This window comes from Panicum virgatum, chromosome 1N, assembly GCF_016808335.1.
Source record: "Panicum virgatum strain AP13 chromosome 1N, P.virgatum_v5, whole genome shotgun sequence".
Classification (NCBI taxonomy): domain Eukaryota; kingdom Viridiplantae; phylum Streptophyta; class Magnoliopsida; order Poales; family Poaceae; genus Panicum; species Panicum virgatum.
The window spans coordinates 15,848,555-15,873,800 of record NC_053145.1 but is presented as its reverse complement, the minus strand read 5'-3'; the positions used below and the strand labels follow the sequence as shown (position 1 = coordinate 15,873,800).

Below are 25,246 nucleotides of genomic sequence, written 5' to 3'. Positions count from 1 at the left end.
ATTCGTTTATGGAAAAATATGCCACTTGCCGGTTGAGCTAGAACATAAGGCGTATTAGGCGATGAAGGAGATGAACTTTGATGCGGAAGCCGCTGGAATTAAAAGGAGAATCCAAATAAGCGAATTGGAGGAGTTAAGATTGAAAGTGTACAATAGTGCATCAATTTACAAAGAAAGGATGAAGAGATGGTACAACAAGCGATTACAAAACAAGGAATTCAAAGAAAGAGACAAGGTCCTACTCTACAATTCAAGATTCAAACTTTTTGGCAAGGGAAAATTACAAAGCAAATGGGATGGACCATATGTCGTACACTCGGTTTCACCTACGGGAGCAGTGACAATCATGGATGTGAAAGGCGACCAATATGTGGTGAACGGACAGCGACTAAAGGTATTCTTGGAGCCCAACGTCATGCCCCTTCATTACATTGACATATACACCATGGAGGAGCAACCGGAACGTCAAGCCTAACGACGTTAAGCGAGGTAAGTTTGTAAATATTTTCTTTTAGATTTTATTTTCGTAGTTTTATTTTTATTCTGGACGAACTTTGAATAAAACATAGGCTCATAATTTGTTGGTGAGCACCTCGGAAAAAGCTGGAGTCCAGGGGGGCGAAAAACCCCCTGGGCCGGCCGGCCCAACAACCCTAGGCCGGCCGGCCTAGGCCCCCTCGTGTACGAATCGGTCTCGATTTTTGGTAGGTGCTAGATAAGGAAATTTCAAACCTGTGCCTTATAGTTTTCGCTTGCCAAAACCGAAGAGATATTGGACTTCTCGTCCAAGTCTTTTCGGGACTTAAATAGAGACGCGGGTTAGATCTATTCTCTCATACTTTTCAATCTACACCACCACCTCGAGAGAGACTTCGACAATGGCCGTTCCAGCGAGTGCAAGAGCCATGATTGCAACGGAGGAGATCGAGGAGAGGGGCTGGACGCCCGACACCCCCACGCTAAAGACGCCCAGCCCCATCTTGGCAACCGGTGCGACACCCCTCCTTGTCGAAGCAAAGCGATGTGAAGCGAAGGCTCCTCCGAAGAAATTCAATACCCAAGCACAGATGAGCGTCGGAGGGAAGGGCCTTCTATGGTGCAACGAGAAGCTAGCTCAAGCCAAAAAGGTGGTCGTCGTCATTAGCAGCGATGAAGACGAGGGCGAGAAACGACAAGACAAAGAGCCACCCGCACCTAGGCGTTCCTTGCGCCTTCTCGGAGTTAAAAGGAAGAACTACGTCAAGCACACCCCAGAGCCGAAGGACTATGCGGGGGACAGCGATTGGGAGAGCATGGGGCGCCACCGGTCGTGACTACGATGATGATTGGCCGGGGTGGCCCGAAGATGAGAGAAGGGAGGAAGAAGACCCCTCCGAAGGTGACAGCGGCAAGAAGAAGAAGAAGAAGAAGAAGAAGAAGAAGAAGAAGAAGAAGAAGAAGAAGAAGAAGAAGAAGAAGAAGAAGAAGAAGAAGAAGAAGAAGAAGAAGAAGAAGAAGAAGAAGAAGAAGAAGAAGAAGAAGGACGACGATGAGCCCGAGAACGACAGCCCCAACCGCAGCGGGCATCACTCCGGGTGTTGTTTCAAGTGCCGCAATGAAATTGCAGATCTCCAAGCCACCATCGATAGGTGCCATGATCACCTCATGGCAATGGATCGAAGGATGGACGACATCGAGAGCTTGATCGAGAGAGATTACAACTTCCTTGTCCGCAACATAACGAAGTTATTCGGGATGGTCGGAGATCTACAAAAGCAAGGAGGAGGAGGGCGCCCTAGATGCAATTGCCCTAGGTGCCGTTGAGAACACCGACGAGCGTCACACCCGTTCTTTTATATCATTACGACGAGGACGCCGCATAATCTAAGCATGGGGGGAGAGGTGTGACGGCTCGTACATAGATCGATTTGGTTAGTCTTTGTTTAGTCAAAAGTTCGTCATGTGCGTGTCTTTAATTTTGCATGTGTGAGAGTCATAGTTTAGCGTTGTGTGCTTTATTTTTCGCATGTGTGAGAGTGAGTCTTAAATTAGTGTTGAGTCATGAAAACAAAATAAAAAGAGTCTTTATTTTTGTTGGATCGTAAAATTTTATTTATGCATTCAGTTTTACTTTATTTTCTTTAAAGCAATTGTTCACGAGCGTTGTCATGAAAATTAAATCTTATTTGTGGAGCTTAGTAAATTATTTGTCCATGTTAATACCCACACTTGAGCTTTGATCTAGCGCTTGGTTTTGATTACGCTTACGAGTAAGGCATGATTTGGAGGACTTTAATTTAATAAAAATAATAAAACCCCTACAAACATAAGGTTGATCAAGTTCTTGACAAGTCAAGAGTAAAAATCCTATCATCCAAAAGCTATATTTGTTCCACCATAAGCATTGGATGTGCATTGAGTTGAGTTAGGATTTCTTTCTCTTGGGAGTTTTAATTTCGAGCAATGATCATGTCCGTATTTTTCATCTCTGAATTGCTAGCCTCGTCAATATTCGGTAATGAGAATTCCTCATTGGAACAACTCATGAGATCTACCGGATTCCAAAACCCAAACCCGAGATTATATTGTTTATTATCCTTTTCCTTGACCACAACCCAATTATGAGGATACGTTCTGTTCCTGCGCATCATTTGTATAAAACATAACTTTGGGATGAAGAAAGGAAGGTGTACTGGAAAAACGAACCGAAGCCGAGCCGGGAAAGCCCCAGGCCGGCCGGCCTACACCCCTTGAGCCGGCCAGCCTAGGCCCCTCCGACCTCGGCTCGGGCTCCAAAAACTCAGGGAGATACTTCGGAGATTTGCCTATCTATGTTTTATAGAAAGTGTCCTATGAAAAGGTTCGGAAAAGAGAGAGAAAATTCGAGAAGAAGAGAGAAAGAAAGAAAAGAAAAAAAATGTGTATGAGAAGAGAAGAAAAGAATAAATGAAGGGGTTCTATGGTTAGAGAAGTGCAAAGAGATATCACCTTGTTGTTTGAGAACAATATCCTCAATTCCAACCATGTGTAATCCGACAACAAGGACGATGCTTGTGCCTTGAAGTCAACCTTTTTGTATGCCTTTGCACATGTCCACCGTTCTAAATCTTCTTACCCTTGAACACTTTACATTATGGAGAAACTCTCATGATCATTGGCTCGGAAGGTAAGCAATCATTAGAAAGTTTTATTAATTTGATAATATATGTATATACTTTGCTAGCCTCACCTATAGCCCCACTTTATACTTGAGAGACTTTTGGGAGATGAGAGTTTGCAAAGAATAATAGGATAGCCACTTACATCGAGAGACATGAAAGGACTTGTGCAAGAATTTTTGGTATAACCTTTGTTGCAGGGTATTTTGCTTCTTAAAACTAAAAGAAAAAAAACCTCCAAGGATGGCAAGAAAAGCAAGTGTTTTCGATATTCAAGTTGCCGGCTAAAGGTAAGAGTCGTGGAGTAATATTGGATAAGTTTTTGAACGCCCATGATATGATTATCCTCGCTGCTCCTCTGACCTTTGTTTGAAGAAATATTGTTAGACTTGTTTGCATAAATAAATTTTGCAGTTTGAGAACTCTCGAGCAACCCATGGAAAGATTTGATGATTTGATTTGCTCGAGGACGAGCAAAAGCTAAGCATGGGGGGAATGTTGGCGCTCCTTAAGTACCTATTTTAATATACAATTAGGAGAGGTTTTGGTAAATTCTTTGGGATAATTCATGTACTAACCCGCCACTTGGCACCCGAACTTGACCGTTTTCGATTTTGTCCCGGATTTTGGAGCATGTTGTGTTTTGACAGAAAATTGGACGTTTTCGGAGATGTTTTGACGCATGGTTATAACTGGGCCAAGATGAGGAATAAAGAGAAGAGCCCGCACGTGAAAGATGAAGCCGAGAGGGGCCAGAAAGAGCCCAGGCCGGCCGGCCTGGAGCCCTTGGGCCGGCCGGCCCAGCCCATTTCTGAGCCCAATCAGCCTCAGCTTTCTTCAGCACGAAGTATGCGTCAACCCTAATCTGTGTTTTACCAAAACCACCGACCAATTCCACCTATAAATACCCCGAAGCCGCCATCAAAGAGGAGGATCGCAGAGGAGGCATCGCGGAGAATCAGAGCGAGAGATCCATTCAAGTTAGACACAAGAGAAAGGCGACACCGGGAGGCCTCATCGTCCCTCGGCGCCGCTGCAAGTTGGAGGACAGCAAGGGATCCATCCCTTGCCGGAGATTTCGTCACCATGATCGACTATGTTTCGCCTAGCTTCATGGGGTAAAGTCCTCGTCTGTTCATGGGGTTGTAAGGATATCTTGAGTTGTAATTGCCGAATCCTTTATGAGATTGATCTATCACGATTCTTGTTGATGATGCTTTGATGCTTAATATCTCGCGACTTGGCTTTGGGTTTGCTTTGCTCTGCATGGTTTACTTAGATTACATCAACTATCGTGTTCTTGTTGTTCGTTACCGATTATCCTCGTGTAGTGACAGTATGCGGGAGGGAAAGATTTTGATCATGGAACACACCTTTGGTAGATTAGATCCGTTCTTCGTTGCTCGGCGATTACATCTCTAGTGATCCAAGACCCTATGGACAAATGCTCTCCATATCTTGTGCACACACCTATCGTTGCTCACTAGTATAGATTAGATTAGATTGGTTAGATTAGATCTATTTCACACTCAATCACTCAACATAGATCTTTTACCAACATCATTAGTGCTTAGTCAAGCATAGTAATACACTTGTTCCGTGGATTGATAAACCTTGGGGGAATACTCTAAGGGAAAAGCTACATGATCCGTGCGCTTGCGGTACGTAAATTGGCGCTTTAAGAAGCGTCAACAACAAGACATGCTCGGCACTGCTCCAGCTACTATTCTGCCAACTCCAGCTGTCCGGGCTCCACCTCACCAGACCAACGACCCCGGACCCGCCCCCGCTCGGGGAAGGGTCTGGTGTCGCCATGTGTCCCCCGAGGAGGGATGCTCGGCACCAGCAGCCGGAGGCCCGGACCACCCCAGGAGGGGTCTGGGACCTCCACGTGTCTCCCGGACCCCCTAAGCGCATGCGCTAGCACTCCGCCCAGGAGGGGTCCGGGACTGCCACGTGCCCCACTACCGCTGGCGCACATGTATATACAGGACCTTGGCCTGCAGGGCCCTTGGAACGTCGCCACGCCACGCCTGGAGGACGGTACACCCCACAGTAATGACCATGCCGCCCGCTGGAGCTGCCAGGACGCTGGCGCGATCTCCACAAGACCAAGGACGATGCCCAGGACGACTGCCACGCCAGGCACCATACCCCACAGTGTACTTCCCACAGTGCTCGACCACTGCACCCCCGCGATTCGGGGAGAAGACAACGACTTCCACAATCCCCTGTGCATGTACGCCGTCCCTCCTTGTGTCTATAAAAGGAGGAGACGGGCTTTATTTCAGGGGGTCGGCCCATTCGGTAGAACACACCACTCAGTGCAACTCACGGAGCACATACGCTCCTCTGAGCCCCGACATTGGCACTCGTCTCAATCAACTCCTCTAGCAGAGACTTGGGAGCTTCTCTCCCTATCTCGCCTCGCTTGTACCCCCTACTACAAGCACCCCCGGTGCAAGACAGTACAGTGCTCTCGCACACCCCTTTGCTGGACGTACGGCCCCACGGCCGGAGCCAGGATAAACCCGTGTGTTACTGTGTTATCTCTTGCATCAACATCTGGGACGAGAAACACGCAGCATCATCACTAGTTGGGTCCGGACCACCGGGTCAGGACACCGACAAATATATCACGAGCATAATTAGATCCTATGCTATTCATTGTTTATCTTTTGTAATGTGCAAGATGTTAATACTCTTATCTATAGATTAAATCAAATTTAGAAAAAAAAAATAGTTTAAAGAAAATTTAAAAGTTCTCATATTTACGGATACAAGTAGTAGTGAATACTGGATAAACATGGTATGAGGCATCTGATTTTTGTTCTTTAAAAGTAGCTATTGGATGCAGATCCATTGCACTGATCAATCCACATCTCTTTTAGATTTGTTCCTCTCTTGTTTCCCTACTAGTTCCCCAAACTTTGTGTTTTTTAAACATGGCACAGATACCATAGGTGTACCCAATGATGAGAATAATCCAGCCAACATATAATGAGTGAGCTCATCCCTTTCTCTTCTTCCTCCTTCCTTTTTATTCATTCTTTCTAAAATTGGAGGGGAGCTTAGACGAGTTCACCACTCTGTCGAGTTACCAACGTCTTGTTTTTATTCACTTGCGAGCCTAGCTAGGTCACGTTGAGGGAAACGCTAAGGTCAAATTAAATAGGTAATAAAAAGAACGATGCGTTAAAACTCTTTCCTTCCTTTTTCCTCTCTTTCCTTCCTTTTTCCTGTGAACGACGACACTGCTACCAAGACAAAAACTTCTACACATAAAAAAAACTATCAAGATGCTACTTGTTCCGATTATAGCATGAAGTTACGCATTATTCACATTAATTCAAGGGATTTTCGAGACAGCCAAGATCTGCAAGGCTCAACACCAACATAGCATTCCCTCGAAACACGTATACATACAAACAGAATACGTGTCCGTTTTACACGCGCGCTCAGACTTCCTCGCAGATTTCATTTCTGGTCACACCGTGCTGGGTCAAGCCTGACCGGTACCCTCAGTTGTCACTTAGAAAGCTCGGTCTGCTACTGAAAGTCACAGGGAAATTTCACTTGCATTTGCACCCATACGAGACTGCGGCGTTCAACTTGCAGGTCTTCGGCTCACTCTCACTTACTCCAGTATGAGAATGCACACACACTTGTCAATTCAACGAAAGAAATATGATGCCACCTGCATTTGAGGTTGCTGAACCTTTTGAAAGTTTAAGTAGAGAGTGAGCCACTAGCCCCATAAAGAAAACCTCAACTGGGATAGCAAACAATTTTGAATTCTTGACAGGAACTGCAACGAAAGAGACAAACTTTGGTCAGAGTAAACTACTAGTAATCAAACGAAAGAGACAAACTACTACTACTAATCAAACAGAGATTCGACTACAGTTCAGTTTAACTAACACGAAAATCGACACATGAACAACTTGTGCATCTATAACTAGTGTGTTGGTGTATATGTGAGCCCATGTATAGAGGCCCATCTAGAGGCTCATGTATAGAATCTATATATCCCACCCTTTTAGGGTTTGGAGGAATACAAGTCATTATTCTCTCCTACATGGTATCACCTAGGCTCTCCTTCCTCTAGCCGCCGCCGCCGCCGCCATGGCTGGCCGGCCACCGGCGCCTCCTTCCCTTCCTCCCCTTGCTGCTGATGTTCCCTTTCCCGCCGCCGCCGCAGACCCCATGGCCGGCCGGCCGCCGGCCCTTCCCCTCTCCTTTTCCCTCCCTCTACCTGCTGCTGCCGCCATGGGGGCGGGTGCCGCGCGCGCAGGTGTCGCGGGCGCCGGCCCCCATCCTCCTCCTCCCCTGGCGCCGGCCCTAACCGCGGGATCTGCCGCTGCAGGGTGCGCCGCGGCCGCCGCCGTCTGCGGACAGGACGCGGGCACGGCCGCGTGGCCCGCCTCTGTCGCGCAGCCCACCGGTTTGCCGCGCAGCCCGCCCGTGGTCCCTGCAGCCTGGAGCCATGCGCGCATCGCTCCTAACCGTGCTCTGCTTCTTGGCGCCGCCGACTCCTCTGCTTGGCCTCCTGCCGCCGCCCCTGCTGCCCCCGCGCCCCTGCTGGCGTGCGCGTGGCGGGCGCGGGCGCGGCCGTCCGCGCGGCGGGCAGGAGCGCCTCCACCAGCGGCTACACGCCCGCCAGCTCCCTCGCGATGGCCGCCGTGGCGACCGCCAGCTCCGCGGCCGTCCGCACGGCGGGCGGGAGCGCCTCCACCAGCGGCTGCACGCCCGCCAGCTCCCTCGTGATGGCCGCCCAGCAGGCCGCGGGTGCGGCCGGCGCCTGGCCCCCACTGCCGTCCCCTGCCTCCCCTGGCGCTGGTGGCGCGTGGCTGCCCCGCACGACCCATCTAGGGCCGGTGTGCACGCCGCCGTGCAAGCTGTCGCGCCTGCCGTGCCCGCCGCGCAGGCCGCGCGGGCTGCCGCCTCCCTCGCCGCCGCGCAGGCCACCGTCGCGCCCGCCGTGCACGCCGCACGGGCCGCCGCTTCCCTCGCCGCCGCGCAGGCCGCCGCGCATGCCGGTAAATTAGTAGTAGCAGCAGTAGTTAAACAGAGATTCGACTACAGTTCAGTTTAACTAACACGAAAATCGACACATGAACAACTTGTGCATCTATAACTAGTGCACCAGTGCTGAAATATTCTTATGCAAACATCACAACTCGAGAGATGGAGACAGGAGTTAGGATCACAATGTTCTTTTTATTGGCATTCAGCTCAGCAGTTGCCCAAATTGCTACAGAAAGCAGAGTAGAAGAATTCCATGTAGGGGTGGTACTTGATTTGGGTACAACAGTGGGCAAGGTAGCACAAACCAGCATTTTAATTGCTATTGAGGATTTCTATGCTGTCCATCCGAACTACACCACACTGATCGTCCTCCACGTTAGGGACTCCTTGAATGATGATGTCCAAGCTGCATCTGAAGGTGAGTTTCATCCTTATATGGATTTTGACACTCGATAGATTACGTGTTTACTTGATTATGTACTACTCTTTGCACACTTGTATCTTGGAAATTTGGCATTTTGAAAACAGCAAACCATTTGAAAGTCTATAAAGCTGTAGCACTCGCGCTCCATTTAAATGGTTGCACAGAATAAACAGAGGACTGCAATATGAAGAGGCAAAAGGGGTGCTTTAGTTTAGCCAATTCTATTTCTCCCTATGTGGAAACAATAGAGTTATAGACTATTAAATATGAGTTCTCAAATACACCCTAGCTGAAATTTAGCATGTACATGGAAGGAATCTATACTCTGTAGTAGTTTTGATGCAGAAAACAAGCAGCGTTGATGCATTAGATGAAAAATGTGTTGGGGATGGGGGTGTCTGGAATAGTATTACAAGGCATTGGCAATCATGCAAACCACTTCATGAAATGGAAAAACATGATATGTCTATATTAGTGACACCTAACTTTTAAATCCATATAGTTACTTCACTCTACAGGTGCTGCATCAGTGAGGAGAAAACAAAGCTATGCATGTCGTTATGTTTATAATTGAAATAATTTGTACCATAGCTTTATGTTGATATGATGGCCAATGCAACCTACAGGGACAGCCTTTTAAAGTTTTTATACTTTCCATTGCCATAATTTACAGCTAAAAAGTGTAGCGAGTCATTGAATTTTAGTCCATCCATCTTTTGTGAATAGTTTGATATAGCTGTTCCGATCGATTCAATTCTGGGTACTATCTGAATATAAGAAATTTGTTTCCATCAAAAAAAAAAGTTGAAGCCTGACTCTACGCATTTATACAGTTCTTGACTTGCTGGAGAACTACAATGTCCAAGCAATAATTGGCCCACAGAAATCTTCTCAAGCTGTGTTTATATCAGCTCTCGGAAATAAGCATCAAGTCCCAATTATATCATTCACAGCAACAAGCCCATATTTATCTTCCCGTAGAGTTCCATATTTTGTTCAAGCAACAGCGCGTGACTCTGCACAAGTGTGTAGCATTGCATCCATAATCAAGACCTATGGATGGAGAGAGGTCGTGCCTATCTATGTAGACAACGATTATGGTAGAGGTATAATACCAGATCTTGTTAATATCCTTGAAGGAATAGATGCCCATATTCCTTATCGGAGTGTGATAGACGAATCAGCAACAGGTGAACAAATTACACAAGAACTCTACAAGCTGATGACAATGCAAACAAGGGTCTTTGTCGTTCACATGTCCTCCTCCTTGGGCTCCCTCTTCTTCACAAAAGCAAAAGAAATTGGCATGATGAGCAAAGGATTTGTTTGGATCATAACAGATGGACTAGCAAGTGTTATAGATTCCCTAAATACTTCAGTCGTGGAAGCAATGAATGGTGCCTTGGGGGTTGAGTCCTATGTTCCTAAATCAACAGAACTTGACAATTTCACCATGAGATGGTATATGAAGTCCCGAAATGATCATCCAAATGACCCAACATTGAAATTAAGCATCTTTGGACTATGGAGCTATGATACGATCTGGGCAGTAGCAAAAGCAGCAGAAAAGGCAAAGGTTACTGAAGCAAAATTTCAGAGACCACCTGCACTGAAAAACTACACAAGTTCAAAAACCTTAGAGAACTCAAGAAACGGTCCAGCAGTCCTAAAGGCGATTTTGCAAACTAAGTTTGAAGGCTTAAGTGGTTACTTTGACCTTTCAGATGGACAGCTGCAAGTTTCCATGTTTCAGATAATAAATGTTGTTGGAAAAGCACATAGAGTAATTGGGTTTTGGACTGCACAAAATGGAATTTCACAGCAGCCGGACCAAAGGAGATCGAACACAACATACAGCACCACGCGTAACTTGAAAATCGTGATTTGGCCAGGAGAATCAACAGAGGTGCCGAAAGGTTGGGAAATTCCAACAAATGGGAAGAAGCTTCGAGTTGGTGTAGTCGCAGGTGGAGGGTATCCAAAATACATAGATGCCAATGAAGACTCCATAACAGGTGAAATTAAAGCAAGTGGCCTTGCAATTGAAATATTTGAAGAGGCAGTAAAGAGGCTTCCTTATGCACTCCCTTATGAATATGTAATATTTGACAGCAAAGAGAATGCAAGTTCAAGCTATGATGATTTTGTCAGCCAAGTTTACCTTAAGGTAAGACATACTTCGCATGTTTGTCTTTTCAAGTCGAAAGAATGTGCATAAAGTTATGCTTTCCAGCATCTGAAATTCTTATATCATGCTGTTATTTCAAATAAAACAAACTACTTCAGCTATTCCAATGCCATGTTAGTTTAGTAAATGGTTCCAATACCATAATAGACGAAAAGAAATCTAAGCCTTTGTGATTTTACTTGGTCAATGACACAATTTTGAGGTACTTTCGCATGCCCCCGCCCCAACCCCCCAACCAAATTTCTTTTTCTCCCTGACTCTTGGTTAAACAATTTTCTTTCACACCCTGACAGAAGTACGACATAGCAGTTGGAGACATAACAATTAGGTACAACAGAAGTTTGTACGTCGACTTCACTCTGCCATACACTGAATCAGGGATAGCAATGGTTGTTCCTGTCAAGGAAAGCGTAGACAAGAATGCATGGATTTTCTTGAAGCCCCTGACACCTGGCATGTGGTTTGGGACTATCATACTCTTTATCTACACAGGCATTGTGATATGGTTATTGGAGCTTCTAGGCAACAACAAGAGTGTTCATGGTCCAATTCCGCAACAGCTTGCTACAATGATATATTTTTCATTGTTTGAAGAGAGTTGAGTGCACTTACCCTTGTACTTTTTCCCCTGAAATAAATTAGATAGATATGTAGCATAATGACCAAGTTGATATGCTTTTTATCCTGACAAGTTACTTTCATACAGAAAAATTCCAGAACTTAAAAAAAGAAATGTGTATTGTTTAGATGCTTTCCACTAAATGTGCTGTGTTTATAAGCCATCTCCTACAGGAGACCAGACCTCGTACTGAGTCAAGCCAATACGAAATTAGAAGGCATAGCTCCAACCGTATGCGTGAAAAGATTACCAAATCTTGAGTCTTAATACTTTTCTCTTTTCTGAACTTTCATTTATGATGTCTGAAAATAATATTAACTTGAAATGTAACTTTTGCAGAAGAGAAGGTGAAACGCCTTACCTCTCGGATCATATTGGTCATATGGCTGTTTTTCCTTTTGGTACTTAAGTCAAGCTACACTGCAAGTTTGACATCCATGCTAACTGTGCAACAGCTCCAACCAACTGTAACAAATGTTGATGAACTTCTAAAAGTTGGACAACCCGTTGGGTATGGAAGTGGCTCCTACATCAAGAGTCTTTTGGAAGAACTCGGTTTTGACGCATCAAAGATCAAGCCCTATGACACCCCTGAAGATTATCACAATGCACTTTCCAAGGGAAGCAAGAATGGTGGTGTTGCTGCCCTTGTAGATGAAATCCCATACATCAAACTATTTCTTGCAGAGCATTGCAAGGGATACACCATGGTTGGGCCAATATATAAGACTGCGGGTTTTGGATATGTAAGTTTCTCTGAGCTTATTAATTTTACTTTGGGATACCCAAGTTCAAATTCAGCTTTATTTTTAAGTTTGCACACTGGTGTGTGACAGCCTGAGATAGGGCACCCAAGTTTTTAAAAAGGGTTTCTCTTCTTTCTCAGGCATTGCGGAAGGGATCGCCCTTAGTTGGTGACATCTCACAGGCAATCCTCAACATAACAGGTGGAGACACTATCATTCAAATTGAGAAGAAATGGATAGGAGATCAAAACAACTGCCAAAATGTGGGCACCATCTCTGAAACAGGTAGCCTCACCTTTGAGAGCTTTGCAGGACCCATCGTCGCCACTGGAGTTGCCTCAACCACTTCTCTTGTGATCGCCTTGATAACCTATTTCTGCAAAATCAAACAAGTAGGACCTGAAAGTGGTGACTCGGAACAAATCTTGCCACCTGAAACTGATGGAGATGAAGAAAGACAGTGCCAACAAATAGCAAGAGCCAGAGGGATACATGGACAAATAAAAAACGTTATGCGTGATGGTTCGCTTGTCATGTGCAGAGGTGAAAGGATTCATAACTTGTGGGTATCAAGTTCAGCTCGATTTTAGCTCTGACCAAGTGGATTATTTTCTCTCTTTTTTCCATCTAGATTTCAGCATATTATTCTTAGCCTGGAAATATTAGTTAAAACTGGCTGCCCAAAGCCCCAAACAGGCTCATATTGTATTTACATAGTTGAATCGAAAACGTAAGAACGAATGGCCCCACTTGGCAATGTGCTCAATGAAATTGGCATGCCGATTTGTTATAAAAACAGATTTTTGGATATTAAATTTCCTCAATTATGACTTTGTTTAAGGCTCTAGAGAGAAGCTATTTCTCCCACATGAGGCGGTCTGCTCTCCGAAGCTACTTTTGCTCAGAATCAACCGAATGAAAAATAAATACATACTCCATAGTGGAAAAATAGAGCAAACTGGTCCCTCGGGTTGGATGTTTCAGTAACCTCAATGGCCAATTGGAGCTCTGGTTGTTCAGTTATTCAGTCCAGAGACATCTCTGTAAGCAAAATTCAGCGGCTGCCTGAGGGGCTAAGAAAAAACGAACGAACCGTTGGAAGCGCCGACCTGGTCCGCTGAGCTCAGACTCCGCGGGGCGCCCTCAGCGTTGGCTCCCCAAGGGGAGGACTCCGAGCTCCAGGGCCAGTCCCCATCTGGCAAGTGGAAAGTCGCAACGGAGCGGAGCGCCGGCGGCAGGGCAGCGGAGATACTATAGTGGCCGCGCAGCAGGCGGCGGCGGTGGCGGCGGCGGCGGAGCCATGGCGTACGACGAGGACGTTACGGGCCACCCGCGTACGAGTCAGGGGCCAAGCTGTCAGTTGGCAGGCCTTCTTCTGGGCCACTGGTGGGCCAACTGTTTGTGGCCTGATTGGCAGGCTTTCAGCCTCATGCGAAAAGGGGGAAAAAAAGAAGTTTCAACTGAAAACAAGTCAGGAACCTGTTTGTATGCATTTTTTTTATATATACACCAGCAACTACTTCCTACAATCCTACTCCTGCTTAACTACTGAAGGAGCTGCTCTCTCTCAAAAAAAAAAACTGAAAGAGCTCATGTCGGTTAAGATTGGTGCATGGAAGAAGCAGATTGTTTATATTCTTGTCTTTTCCTCACCTGTTGTATCCTCCTGAGCCTGCTTGCTCCCAAACTCGAGTTATTCTCCGACCCTATCCTCGCATGCCACAGTCACAACCCTCTCCTCCTGAACAGTCAGTCTGTAACGAGTCACCACTAACATCTTGATGTCAGCCACTTCCTGGATTCAGAACCGTTATCTGAAAAATAACCTTAGAACACGAGTCGAATTGTGCACAAAGGGTACCCTCGTGGTTAGCCTCTCATCAAGCCGATATCTTTGCACGCTATTCAGATGTTAATCTATCCGGATGTTAATCTTTATGTTGTCAGCAGTCGTGACGGAGTTCTAGTCTCTATTTAGCAAAAACCATTGCTATAAGGTGACAGCAATGCTAACACTATGAAGCGAAGGGATGGTTGGTTCAGGATGACCTTTTAGTCTAGATATTAACAACGTTTATTACGAAACACAATATAGATGTAGTGAACATTCACATGTGCACACTCACATCTACAAACACCTTTAGGTGACTTCATATTACGAAGTAACCACTAGCATCTCACTATCAGCCACTCAGTTTACAACAGTTTTCTGAAAAAGAGCCTTTAGTTACGCGAGACAAATTGTACAAAAATGGTACTCTCGTATGGTTGGCCTCTTCATCTAGCTGATATCTTTACACACGCCATCCAGATGCTAATCTTCATGCTATCAGCAATCAAAACTAAACATATCCATTAGCATAAACTATCAATACAATGCCTGGTTTCTTTCTCCCAGTTGGACAATGCGCATGCAGGTGAAACGTAAGCTCAAGATAGTTGGAGCATTTGACATAGCTGAATTTAGATAAGGTACTTGAAAATATAGCATACATGCAGACCACTTAGTGATGTGGATATACAGACTTTTAACGTGCATAACCACGTCAAGAAAAAAAATAGATATATACAGAGTTTGGGCTTGTACCACTAATCAGACGGCTCCAGAGGTCCTTGTATCAACCAGGCAGAGCTCTATGATGCACATTAAGCATATTGTGCAGTGAGTATATCTTGGGCATAGTCAAGTTGTGCCACAACGGCAATCAACAGATGCAATAATATAAATAATATAGCTCACATGGCTGAGATGATAGTTTAACATAGACTATGCCGATAAACTACATTGAGCTTCCAACCATCAGAATGTGCAAGATGCAAACCACTGAGTCGACCCTGGAATGCTATTATTACTTCACTGGTAGTAGGTCGAGATATATTAGTAATACACAGCAGAAGATAGTGAGACAGTGAGAGACCTGTGATATGATGGAGATGAAAAGGAAAATTACACTTGTTACAACAGTTTCCCCCAACAACAAATGGGCCAATAGATACATCACCTGCCACCTAAATTATCACATCTCCCAATGTCCTGTGACCTTATGAAACAGTTGCCTGGTTACGCTGTCCCCCAGACTGATATACCATAGACTATGATTTCAACATGAATAATGTACACTTCACATTCTCCTGTTCCTCTCCGTATTCCAATCTCCTGCAGATCCTAGAGATGAGGTCAGTGTTGCTTTCCTCAACTTCTGCTGGTTCTCGTACTCCTTCTCAAGCCGTGCCTGTGATGACACCTGGATTGGATGCCTTCCGCCATTACCATGGGGTTGCCTTGTATCAAGCATAAGACCTCGCTCGGACCTGACAGGAGAGACACCATCTTCAATAGGCACAGGCCACCTTATAGTCCCCTTGCTAGGGTTATTCAAGCGCGCAGAATCATTCTTCCTGTCAACTACTTTCTTGGTAGAGTGACTGCTCCCATTCCAAGTTACATCATTGTTACGAGAACCTGATGAGCTCTCAGCTATACCTAACTGGGATGAGGGCTTGCGAGCCTTCATAACCTTTTCAGATGGTGATTTTGGCCACTTAATTGCACCATTGCTGTATCCTTGAGCACTCCATGATTCAGTGCTTCTTCTCATATCACATAAGATTTCAGCAGCACGCTGTATCTTTGGCGATACTGCTTGTAGAAAGATCACATAAGTAAATCATCAAAAGCAAAAATCAACTAAAAATGAGTAAACATCAAATGAGTGGCGCAGAAAATAGTTATTAAGATGTAGAGTGAGGCATAAGAGCTCTAGTGATAAAGAAATCCTAAGGGCTTCTAGTAAACACCAAATTCTACATGATAGCAGAAGATGGTAGAATATTTGTAAAAAGAAGGATGTAGCTCCAAGATGCTTTAGATCATAATATGAAATTTGAATATGTCAAGCCCACTTAAGTATTTCTGCATCTAGAATAGTGGGGTAAAAGCAAGATACTTTTACCAAATTAAGCTAAATTTCATAGCAACTTCTATTTTCACCAAGGTATGGTATAGACTTTGGCGTACCTTGTAGTGTTTTTAAAAGGGAGTGCTCGATGTCATGCTTCTGGAAACAATCTGAAGAGTCACCATTGTCCAGGGATTGCAGTTGCTGCGGACCATTCTCACCCCCAATTTTTCTTGAGTGAATATTTTGTACAAGTGATCCGGAAGTTGATTCCGTGCCACATAAATGATATTGTCTATCACATGATGAATCAATTATAGATAACTTTGCTGCCTCCATCTCTTGAAGAAGATCATCAATTTTATGGACAGATGAATCTTTATAATCTAGAGGAAGATTGGATCCAACCCTCACCCATTGCCACTGGGAATTACTCCTACTCGACCCATGTTTACCACAGTCAACACTTTGTCGATAACCCCCAGCCTGTGAGTGTGACCAAGGAAATGGTGGCAAACTAGCCCCATGAACAGTTATAGAAGGCATATAAGGCTTAACTGCAGCTGTGCTCTCACTCCCTGGTGCTAAAAGAGAGTCCAGATCTTGTCCATGGGCAAGTGTTAAACGGTTTAAGATATCTTTTGGAGGACAAAGTGCAGTATGACAGACATTGATTTGTAAAGAGTCCTGGGTGGTAAAATTAAAACGTTCAGGAACTTTGAGGCGCCTAAATACATGATCATAGTTGTAGCACTGAGGATTTGCTTACCTTAACCAAGGGGGCTGGCTTGTCACCACATTGCTCTTTGACGTCATAGCTAGAAGTGCTTGCAGTAGGCAGTTTAGGGCTCAGTATGAGATTAGAATCCTTTCCATTGCAATAGTCCATGTCTGAAAGCATAGAAAAAGCTTTTCGGACAGAGACTAGAAGTTCGTCTTTCGTACGCAATACTTTCTTTCCTTTATCTCTTCCTAAGCTGGAATACTTGTAAGTGCCATCAAGAAGTTCACTCAATGAGAGGTTCTCGATGTGATTCGTGATGTCGCGGACATCAGATTTAAGTCCATGTGGTCCTGAATAAACATGACAACCACGGTTAGTTGTGATGCAAATAGGTTTGACCGATAATATAGTGCACATTCCCTAATATTGTCCGAAGCATAAAATAAATCAATATAGCAAGGTTTTCTACTTTATTATTATAAAATTATTGTTACTCTGCATATTACTCATATGAGACGTGGAAAGAAGTTCTTATACTGCAAAGGTCGCATGGTATAAATAATATAGAATCATATATATTAAAAAAGAAGGGGGGGCATCCAGGCCTAAATAACAATAGCATGGCATTGTAACGCAGGACTACATGCTTCCAAATTAGTTTATGCAAGTAAAAGCATGCAAACAAACAAAAGAAGTACCATCAATCACAAAAAAAAACAGAGAAAAGTGAGCATTTTAAGTTATCATTTTTAGTTATTAGAAATTAGAATATTGATGCCTCAAGAATCATACACCTATGGATACTGCCAAGCTTTGAGTGGATGCCAGAACAAACTTCAAACAATAAGTTTAATAGAACCACGATGACAATCAGCACCACTTTTAGAAAGATTAAAAAGAAAAGGAAGTTGTATTGTTAGAAAGTGCATTTTCCCGTCAAAACATCACTTCTCATATTTGGTCTGTGGGCTACCACACTTAAGCTTTCTTATCTTACTCTTTCAACTAACGTTAGGACTTAGGGAGGGTGCTGAATACAAGATATCATCATGATTGGGAAGGTATTACTCAAGGTTCATTGAACTCCATTCGCTGGTAATGAATCCAAGAAGTCACAAAATGGAAAGTCAAAGGAGCCATACAGCCATGCAACTAACCGTAACTATTACAAAGTGTATAACTAGATTCCATTTTCATCTATAATTTATGAGGACAGAGCATCACAATATATGATAGGAATTTTGGAAGAGTAATTATCTTTGGATAATGACACATGATTTGCAGTCAAAAGTAAGCAGATTTTGTTAAGATGTACCGGTGCAGTATTGAAATACAAAATACTAATAAATAACGAGCTAATCTTCCCATAATATTATTTAATGTCTAAGTATGCAATGTTTGAGAAAACAATTTCAAGATACTTATACAAAATTACAAAGACATTTCACATCCACTTATCCACTAGACTCATATGATCATCAGTCAACAAAAGAAAAAATAGCAGTTGCTAAGATATAAATGCATGGTGTAGATGCAACCAGTTACTACATACCAAGTACACTGTTTCCTGAGAAACCAGAATCAAAATTTGCTAAACCAGCCTTTGATGAGAAACAATCATATTTTGATCTGACACCAGACCTAATATTCTTCTTATCAATTCTCTTTGCATCAGAAATGCGCTTCTGCTTGAGCAACCGAGATTTTTCTGTGTATAATTAGGATAAGTGCAAAAGTATTTATTGTCAGAATATCAAACTAAACAGTAGCGTGTGCATTAAAGCGAGTAGAACAAATGAGCACTCATAGTAGAGTGGGGCTATACTAGAAGTGTATTAAAAAAGAGTATGGCAAGCAGTACAATGGACTTGGCTAAAAATAGTGGCTATTGATTTCATATGAACAAAAATGGCCGGTTAGTACCAGGAATCCAATTTCTAGCATTATCAAATGGGGAAAAACTCCATTTTCTAACAGCATCTCCAGTTGCAATCCAATCAACCAAACACCTTTGAGATTATCGGCAAAAAACATGAAAAGGGGTAAACCATTTCAATATTATCTGTTGATAATGTGTATAGTTTAGTTAGAATATTTTAAGTTGAATACACTCACTTCGTTAAATCATTTTAGTATATATATTAAAACAACAGAACCCTTAGACCATGTGGCAGATGAGTGAACTGTAACCCCCAAGCCTATGGAAACATAGCCTCATAAGAAGGAAACCACTAGGGCCTCATTAAGTCAGTGAAGTTTCAAACATTGCATGATAAACTTCATCAGCACAAGAGATACAAGGACCAGGCATAACCAACACGCCATCCACCCATACTACACTTTCGTCTTTAGAAAGTTTATTCCTAGTGTTTATAACTTTGTATAAACTAATTGTTGGATCTAAGATGATAGTTTAGACTTATGTCACTGTTTTCCAGTTTATACAAGATTCTGGCGTCATCGCAAATCTTCCAAGCAAACATTACCAGATGTTGTGAACTGAGATTGGATTGCTCGATGGGAAGGCGAGGCTTGAGGCAGCACCTCAATGGAGCTACGGCGAGAGGTATTCTTCTCTCTTTTTGATTAATTTCGAATAACTTGCTGTGCCTCTGTGCAGCCGGCTCCTAACAACCTTATCTAGTACTAATGCCTAATCCATCAAACTGTGGTCATCCAGGCTGCCACACTCATTACAGTTTCATTTCCACCAAGATTCTGAATATACCCCAAACATACTTAACTATCATTGTCAGCATTGGATACTATGAAACCATAGTGTTGGCTACTCAACTTTTCAGGAGTGAAATTTTTTGTAGCGTAAGGAGGCTGTGAGTTATCCCCAACAAATAAGTGAAGGCTATTTATGTAAAAGAAAAGTTGAATACAGGTGAGGCTCCGAGGAGGAGCGATGAAGCAGGAATAGGGAAATCAGTGTATTAGCAAGATAATGTTGGATCAAAATAAGATACATCTATAGTGCACGTATCACTTATATCAACAACAGTGCTTTGTCCAAGTCTCTGAACTCATCATTCAATGAATGCCGTGAGTAGTAGCATGGGTAATAAAAAGGAAAACTGCATCAAATTGGACAACTTCAAATGAATAAAGAAACTTAATAATTTACCAGATGCTGCACATTGTCTCAATTCAGGCACATTCTTCTGTGATATGAAGTCATGTCCCTTAGCTTCAGCATCTCTACTAATTTGTACTGGCTCAAGCTTTGGCCTTTTTGAACAAGGTGGACCGTCCAACAACTTTATGGTCTTTTTTGCCACTACCTTGCTATCTTGCTTATGCAAGGATTGAATATTATCATTTCCAACAAAATCCCGTTTACCATTTTCAGACTTAAATCCAAAACCAAGAGATTTCTGCATAGAGACTTCCAAAGGAGTCCTTCTACTTCTATAAGATGGAAAGCCTTCTACATTCTGGTTTTGCTCCTTCACATCTGCCCATGTGTGTTTTTAACAGATCGATCAGTAGTGAACTAGATTATAAGAGAAAAAACAGTATAAATAAAGTAAAACGTTTAGAGAGTTAAAACAAATGGCTAAAATAGTCCTACATCATAACAGAAACTTTTGCAAGGAACAATGTTCTTCACTTTACGTTTAAATGAAGAATATAAAGATATCTTTGACGCTACAATAAATATACACGAACCAATGTGTCAAAAGGAAATACCAATCAATATCCAAGCAAGCCCTAAAGGGGTACGAGGTTCTATACAGTTTTGGAAGTGGGAAAGTAAGTTTACATTTCTAAAGGTTACAAGGTCCATATGCTTTAACATGTGTGTTGCTTGGCAAACTATCTAAACGCTCTCTAAAGGAATTTATGCATTGGAGACAAAACAACTCATCACATTATCGACCATCAGAAAGCCCTATAAACAAAATTCACGATAATATTCATGAGAAAAATTCACGATATTGCCTACCACTAAAATCCCTGAAAAGGAAACCCAACACATTAATTTCATAAAAACAGCATTGAGAACTTAGCATCACTAAAGCAGGGATTTTATATAGACCTTTCAAAAAAAATGAGAGCAATGCCCACGACACATCAACTGCATTTTGAAACTCCCATTAGCAAAATCGTGACAACTGTCCACAAGAAAACAAAGTCAAAATTAAAATAGTAGAAGACCCATTAACATTTTACTATCTCCCCTGCTTATGGCCTGATCAACACAAAAAAGTAACAACCCAAGTCCACATGACATAAGATAGTGAACAAAATCAAGCATATAAATATCACAAACCTAGAGAAAAAATAGAGTTTATTTTTCACAAAAAATACTCAATATTCACAAAGAAACACACAGACACTGCAAGATTCCTGCTGTACAATATACAAGCAAGTAAAATGCAGTCTGCACATCATACAACCAGAATCAGGGTGCAAACCAACTACAATGCAGTGATGGCTTCATGTTAAAATAATGGAAGTTTGCTGAGAGTTAGGTCACTGTCTCACTGATCCAATTTCAACAGCAGGGAGCTCCAAGACAAAGGATGAGGACAGGGCTCAACTTAGAGAAGTAGCTGTATATCCTTTTGTGGAATAAATCGAACAAAATAATAACTGGACCCAATGGAGACCTGCTCAACACAAAGTGGCAGCCAACTTGGAGGGTTGAAATAGTCGCAAACTATGCCCATATTTCCGCAACAAAGATAGGCACAAACAATCATGCACACATTTGAGTATCACGACATAAATTTCAAAATTGAGACCACTCAGTGCCTATAAATACTTAGAATACATCATTAAAAGAATAAAAACAAAGCATTTGTTGATGCATGCAAGAACAATTTAAGACAAATTTCAAGGAAAACAATATCAGTGACACCTATCAGCAAGCACCTCCAAAGCATAATACATTTACTTTATAAAATAGGCGCAACATTTAAAAACAGCTATTGTGGTGTGGAGCAGCGGACTACATGGTTGTAATATGCACGGTGTAAAATATATCTCCTTGGATAAAAATGCAGTGTATTAAAAATCAATCAGTGTATAGATTAATACTCTATTTTTCATGACAAGGTGACACACATACCCTCCCCCCCCCCCCCCGAAGCATAATACATTTACTTTATATAATAGGCGCGACATTTAAAAACAGCTATTGTGGCGTGGAGCAGCGGACTACATGGTTGTAATATGCACGGTGTAAAACATATCTCCTTGGATAAAAATGCAGTGTATTAAAAATCAATAAGTGTATAGATTAATACTCTATTTTTCATTACAAGGTGACATACATACCCTTCCCAACCCCCCCCCCCCACACACACACACACTTACACACCCGTAAATGCGCTCTATCGGCATGCCTACATATAATATGTTGAGAGAGCTAGTGCATGTATAAATCATGGGCATCAGGATTTGAAGTTTTGAACCTTACTAGCTGGAGTCATACCCTCACACCTTCACAAACACACTATGAGGTTCCCAATAAAGAAGACCAGGAAATATCTTTTTTGAAAAAAAAAACACAAGAAACTATTTTTCGCCAAAACACTTCAACGGGGGGGGGGGGGTGGATGGGATGCAACACCATGTCTCTAATAATTGGTAAACTTTTAGGTTGTAAAGTAATTGATAAGTGAACATTTATGCATGAAAAACTACATGGAAAAGTTGTCCCAAACAAGACAGAAGGGCTATATTTCAGGGAAAGTAATGTGAGTAGTGAGCAAATGAACCCATATTTCACCTCTCAAAGTTATGGTGCATTTGCTGTCATCTCCACACCAACAGACCTCGTGGCAGTTACTGCCAATTCCGAGTCAACCTGTATCTATCCCATTTGTAGGATAAAACACCTATCAACCATGATCGTTACAAAAGTCGTGCATAGTTCATACATGATGTCTTGCTCGGTGGGCGGTGGGCCAATGTGAAAGTTGAGCAGAATTACCGAATCCAAACACTACAAGTAACTGGATGTAACAACGGAATAAGCATATACATTTCTTTTGTAAACAAAGCTACCAATTTAGTACCTACTCAAAAAACAGAAAATAGGCATGGTCCATGCTGTCAAGGAACGCCATGGAAAAAGACTCCGTGAAATCAAATGAATCAACACAGAAGGCATTGGAAGGAGGAAAATAGGAGTAACAGCAAAGAAAAATTCTGTGTCTAAATGACATGCACCACATAAATGACTCCACAACAACAATAAGATAAGACAAATATAGATCACCAGAAAACAGGGGCACTAGGCAATCAATCGCAAGCACTTAAAGATCATATAAGAGACAGAGGAGTCATACACAGCCGAAAGCATTTACAAACCTCCAAAAAACAGGGAGTACTATGTAATCTATTGCAGACAAGGACATATCGCCAGCACAGGAAGTATTGCGTAAGCAACCACAAACAAGAGATCAGCCAACCAAGCAAACCAACATCATAGCCGCAGACATCATCATGAAGAAAGCTCATAAATCCGCCGAGGCGAGTTACCAAACCTATCCGCTTGGTTTCCCCTTCCCATTTCACAATTCGTTAACATACATCTCTGCACGACAGTCAGGATCTCATCCAATCAGACACATGACCGATTGACCACAAAACAATCCAGACAAAGAATGGAAGCCCGTGCTCCCCCGCTGCCACAGAAATGGAAATTACTTACTGCCCACAACACAACACCCAGACATCCCCAGTAATACCAACAACAGAAGCAGCGGGAATTTCAGTTACGCACTGGAAGTAAAGGAGACGAGAAGTCAAATCGACTCCCCCCAGAAACAATCCAACGAAATCACAGCCGATTCTTTCACCATGACGATAAGCACACAACCGCCAACCAAAAAGAGGATAAGGAGCGCGGGAAGAGGAGCTATACCACTACTGTGCCGCCGATCCGCATCGGCACAGCGCCTCAGCACCTCCCCACCCCCTCCCCCGGGGCCACCTCCCACCACTCCGCCGTCCAACCCCTCCAGCGCGGCTGCCGGCGCCAGGATCTTCCCAAAATCCACCTTTGCTGGCAGCGGCAGCTCCACCGCATCCATCCACCGGGCCCCGGGAGGCCCAGACCCACCGGAACCTCACCCCACCTCACCGCCAAAACCGGCCCAAATCAGCGCCGTTCCGGGGCGCGCTGGCGGCGAATCGGGCCGCGGGGAGGCGCGGGGCCTCCGATTGGCGCGAGATCTGGCGGGATCTGCGCGGGGCGCAGGCGGCGGCGCGGCGGGGGCAGGAGGAGGGGGAGGGGGACATCTAGGGCTTGGGAGCCGCGGAGGTGGGTGGGGGAGGAAAGGGAAAGGGAGAGGGGAGGGAGCGTGGAGGTATATATAGTTTTCGGGAAAATACAAGTCCAGGGTGGGGGCCAACGGCCGGCTCACGCACTCGCTGCGAGGCGGGGGCAGCACAACAGAGCGGTTCACTGGATTTTTTATTCTTTTCCTTTTTTCTTGTTGATTTCTTTTATTATTTATCATTATTACTGTGTACTTATACTGTTGGAAATTCCAGCTGATGGTTCTGGAGGAGCCGATCCTGGATTTCCGGTGAGATAAGGTTATATTTTCCTTATTTAGAAAAAGGGCTTGAGATATTTCCACTTTTGGTGCGGCACTGTAGCACGAAGCCGGAGAAGCCAAGAAGTTGGGCTTGGTCTGCTTCGCTACAGTAGTGCTACAGTAAATCTACAGTAGATGAAGCCGAAGTGCCTAACGGGCCCTAGGTAGTTCTTCTGGCTGCTTTTAGATCGGGGGGATATTGGCATATTGCACATGGGAAATGGTTCAAAGGAATTAAATGCGAGAGATTAGAACAATCATCAATGAGCTAGCCGTCGGATAAAGATCTAAAATGATTTGAATTATACTAGAGGTGAAGTGATACGGTTGAAAATGAAGAGGACAGAAGATATTAAATGCAAGAGAGAAGAATCAGAGAAACTTAACGGTAAGAACAAAAAGGAGGACAATTGAAATTAAAGAGACAAAACTGATGGGCTGGAGACTGCCTATGATGGCATTAATTGGAAGCGATGAAACAAAAGATTTTCAAGCAGCCAAATCTGATGCAGCCAGTTTTCATGCATGCTGCCTTTGGTAGATTTGAATGGGTCACCAAATACTAGTGTTTCTCACGAAGACTGTTCGTTTAAAAAAATCAGATATATTACTAATAGTGGAAAATGATCATATTATCCTAATTAACTATAGCAGTTGTAATAGAAAACGGTTTATTTGATTCCTAGATCTTCAATAAATGCAAATGTATTCGAACTAAAAAATTAACATCTATTTAAACATTTGATTAGCTATATACCCTTCTCAATGCAATTTTTCTTAGTATTGCTTTAATGAGATGAACTTTACTCAAGCTAAACAAACAGTATTTTGGGTCAAAATTTGAAGGCTAAATAAATTTTTTTAATTTTTGCAGGATGGAGAGAGTATAATTTAACACATGCTAAAGTAACGATTTCGA

The 25,246-nt window shown here is 43.3% G+C and overlaps 3 protein-coding genes across 4 annotated transcripts; 2 read left to right on the top strand and 1 right to left on the bottom strand.

Moving 5' to 3' along the window:
- Positions 1 to 9,304: 9,304 nt before the first annotated feature.
- On the top strand, positions 9,305 to 11,727 carry LOC120655326 (glutamate receptor 2.7-like). The gene has a single exon (XM_039933082.1). It carries the CDS (start codon positions 9,812 to 9,814, stop codon positions 10,805 to 10,807), a length of 996 nt encoding a protein of 331 aa, XP_039789016.1. The 5' UTR covers positions 9,305 to 9,811; the 3' UTR covers positions 10,808 to 11,727.
- LOC120653360 (glutamate receptor 2.9-like) lies at positions 11,723 to 13,053 on the top strand (the record flags this gene model as incomplete). The annotated part of the gene is made up of 2 exons (XM_039931118.1): positions 11,723 to 12,142; positions 12,283 to 13,053. Coding segments are annotated over 2 exons (870 nt in total), but the record flags the coding sequence as incomplete, so codon positions are not given.
- A 1,895-nt stretch (positions 13,054 to 14,948) lies between these two features.
- Positions 14,949 to 24,055, bottom strand: LOC120655325. 2 transcript variants are annotated; one of them, XM_039933080.1, is made up of 6 exons: positions 23,649 to 24,055; positions 19,896 to 20,225; positions 18,318 to 18,473; positions 16,811 to 17,115; positions 16,161 to 16,728; positions 14,951 to 15,782 (listed from the first exon to the last, which is right to left on the bottom strand). In XM_039933080.1, the coding sequence occupies exons 1-6, from the start codon at positions 23,815 to 23,817 to the stop codon at positions 15,265 to 15,267; spliced, it is 2,046 nt and encodes a 681-aa protein (XP_039789014.1). In that variant the 5' UTR covers positions 23,818 to 24,055; the 3' UTR covers positions 14,951 to 15,264. The 2 variants fall into 2 exon arrangements, with proteins under 2 accessions (XP_039789015.1, XP_039789014.1); XM_039933081.1 differs by lacking the exon at positions 18,318 to 18,473 and having other exon boundaries at positions 14,949 to 15,782.
- Between the last annotated feature and the right edge of the window lie 1,191 nt (positions 24,056 to 25,246).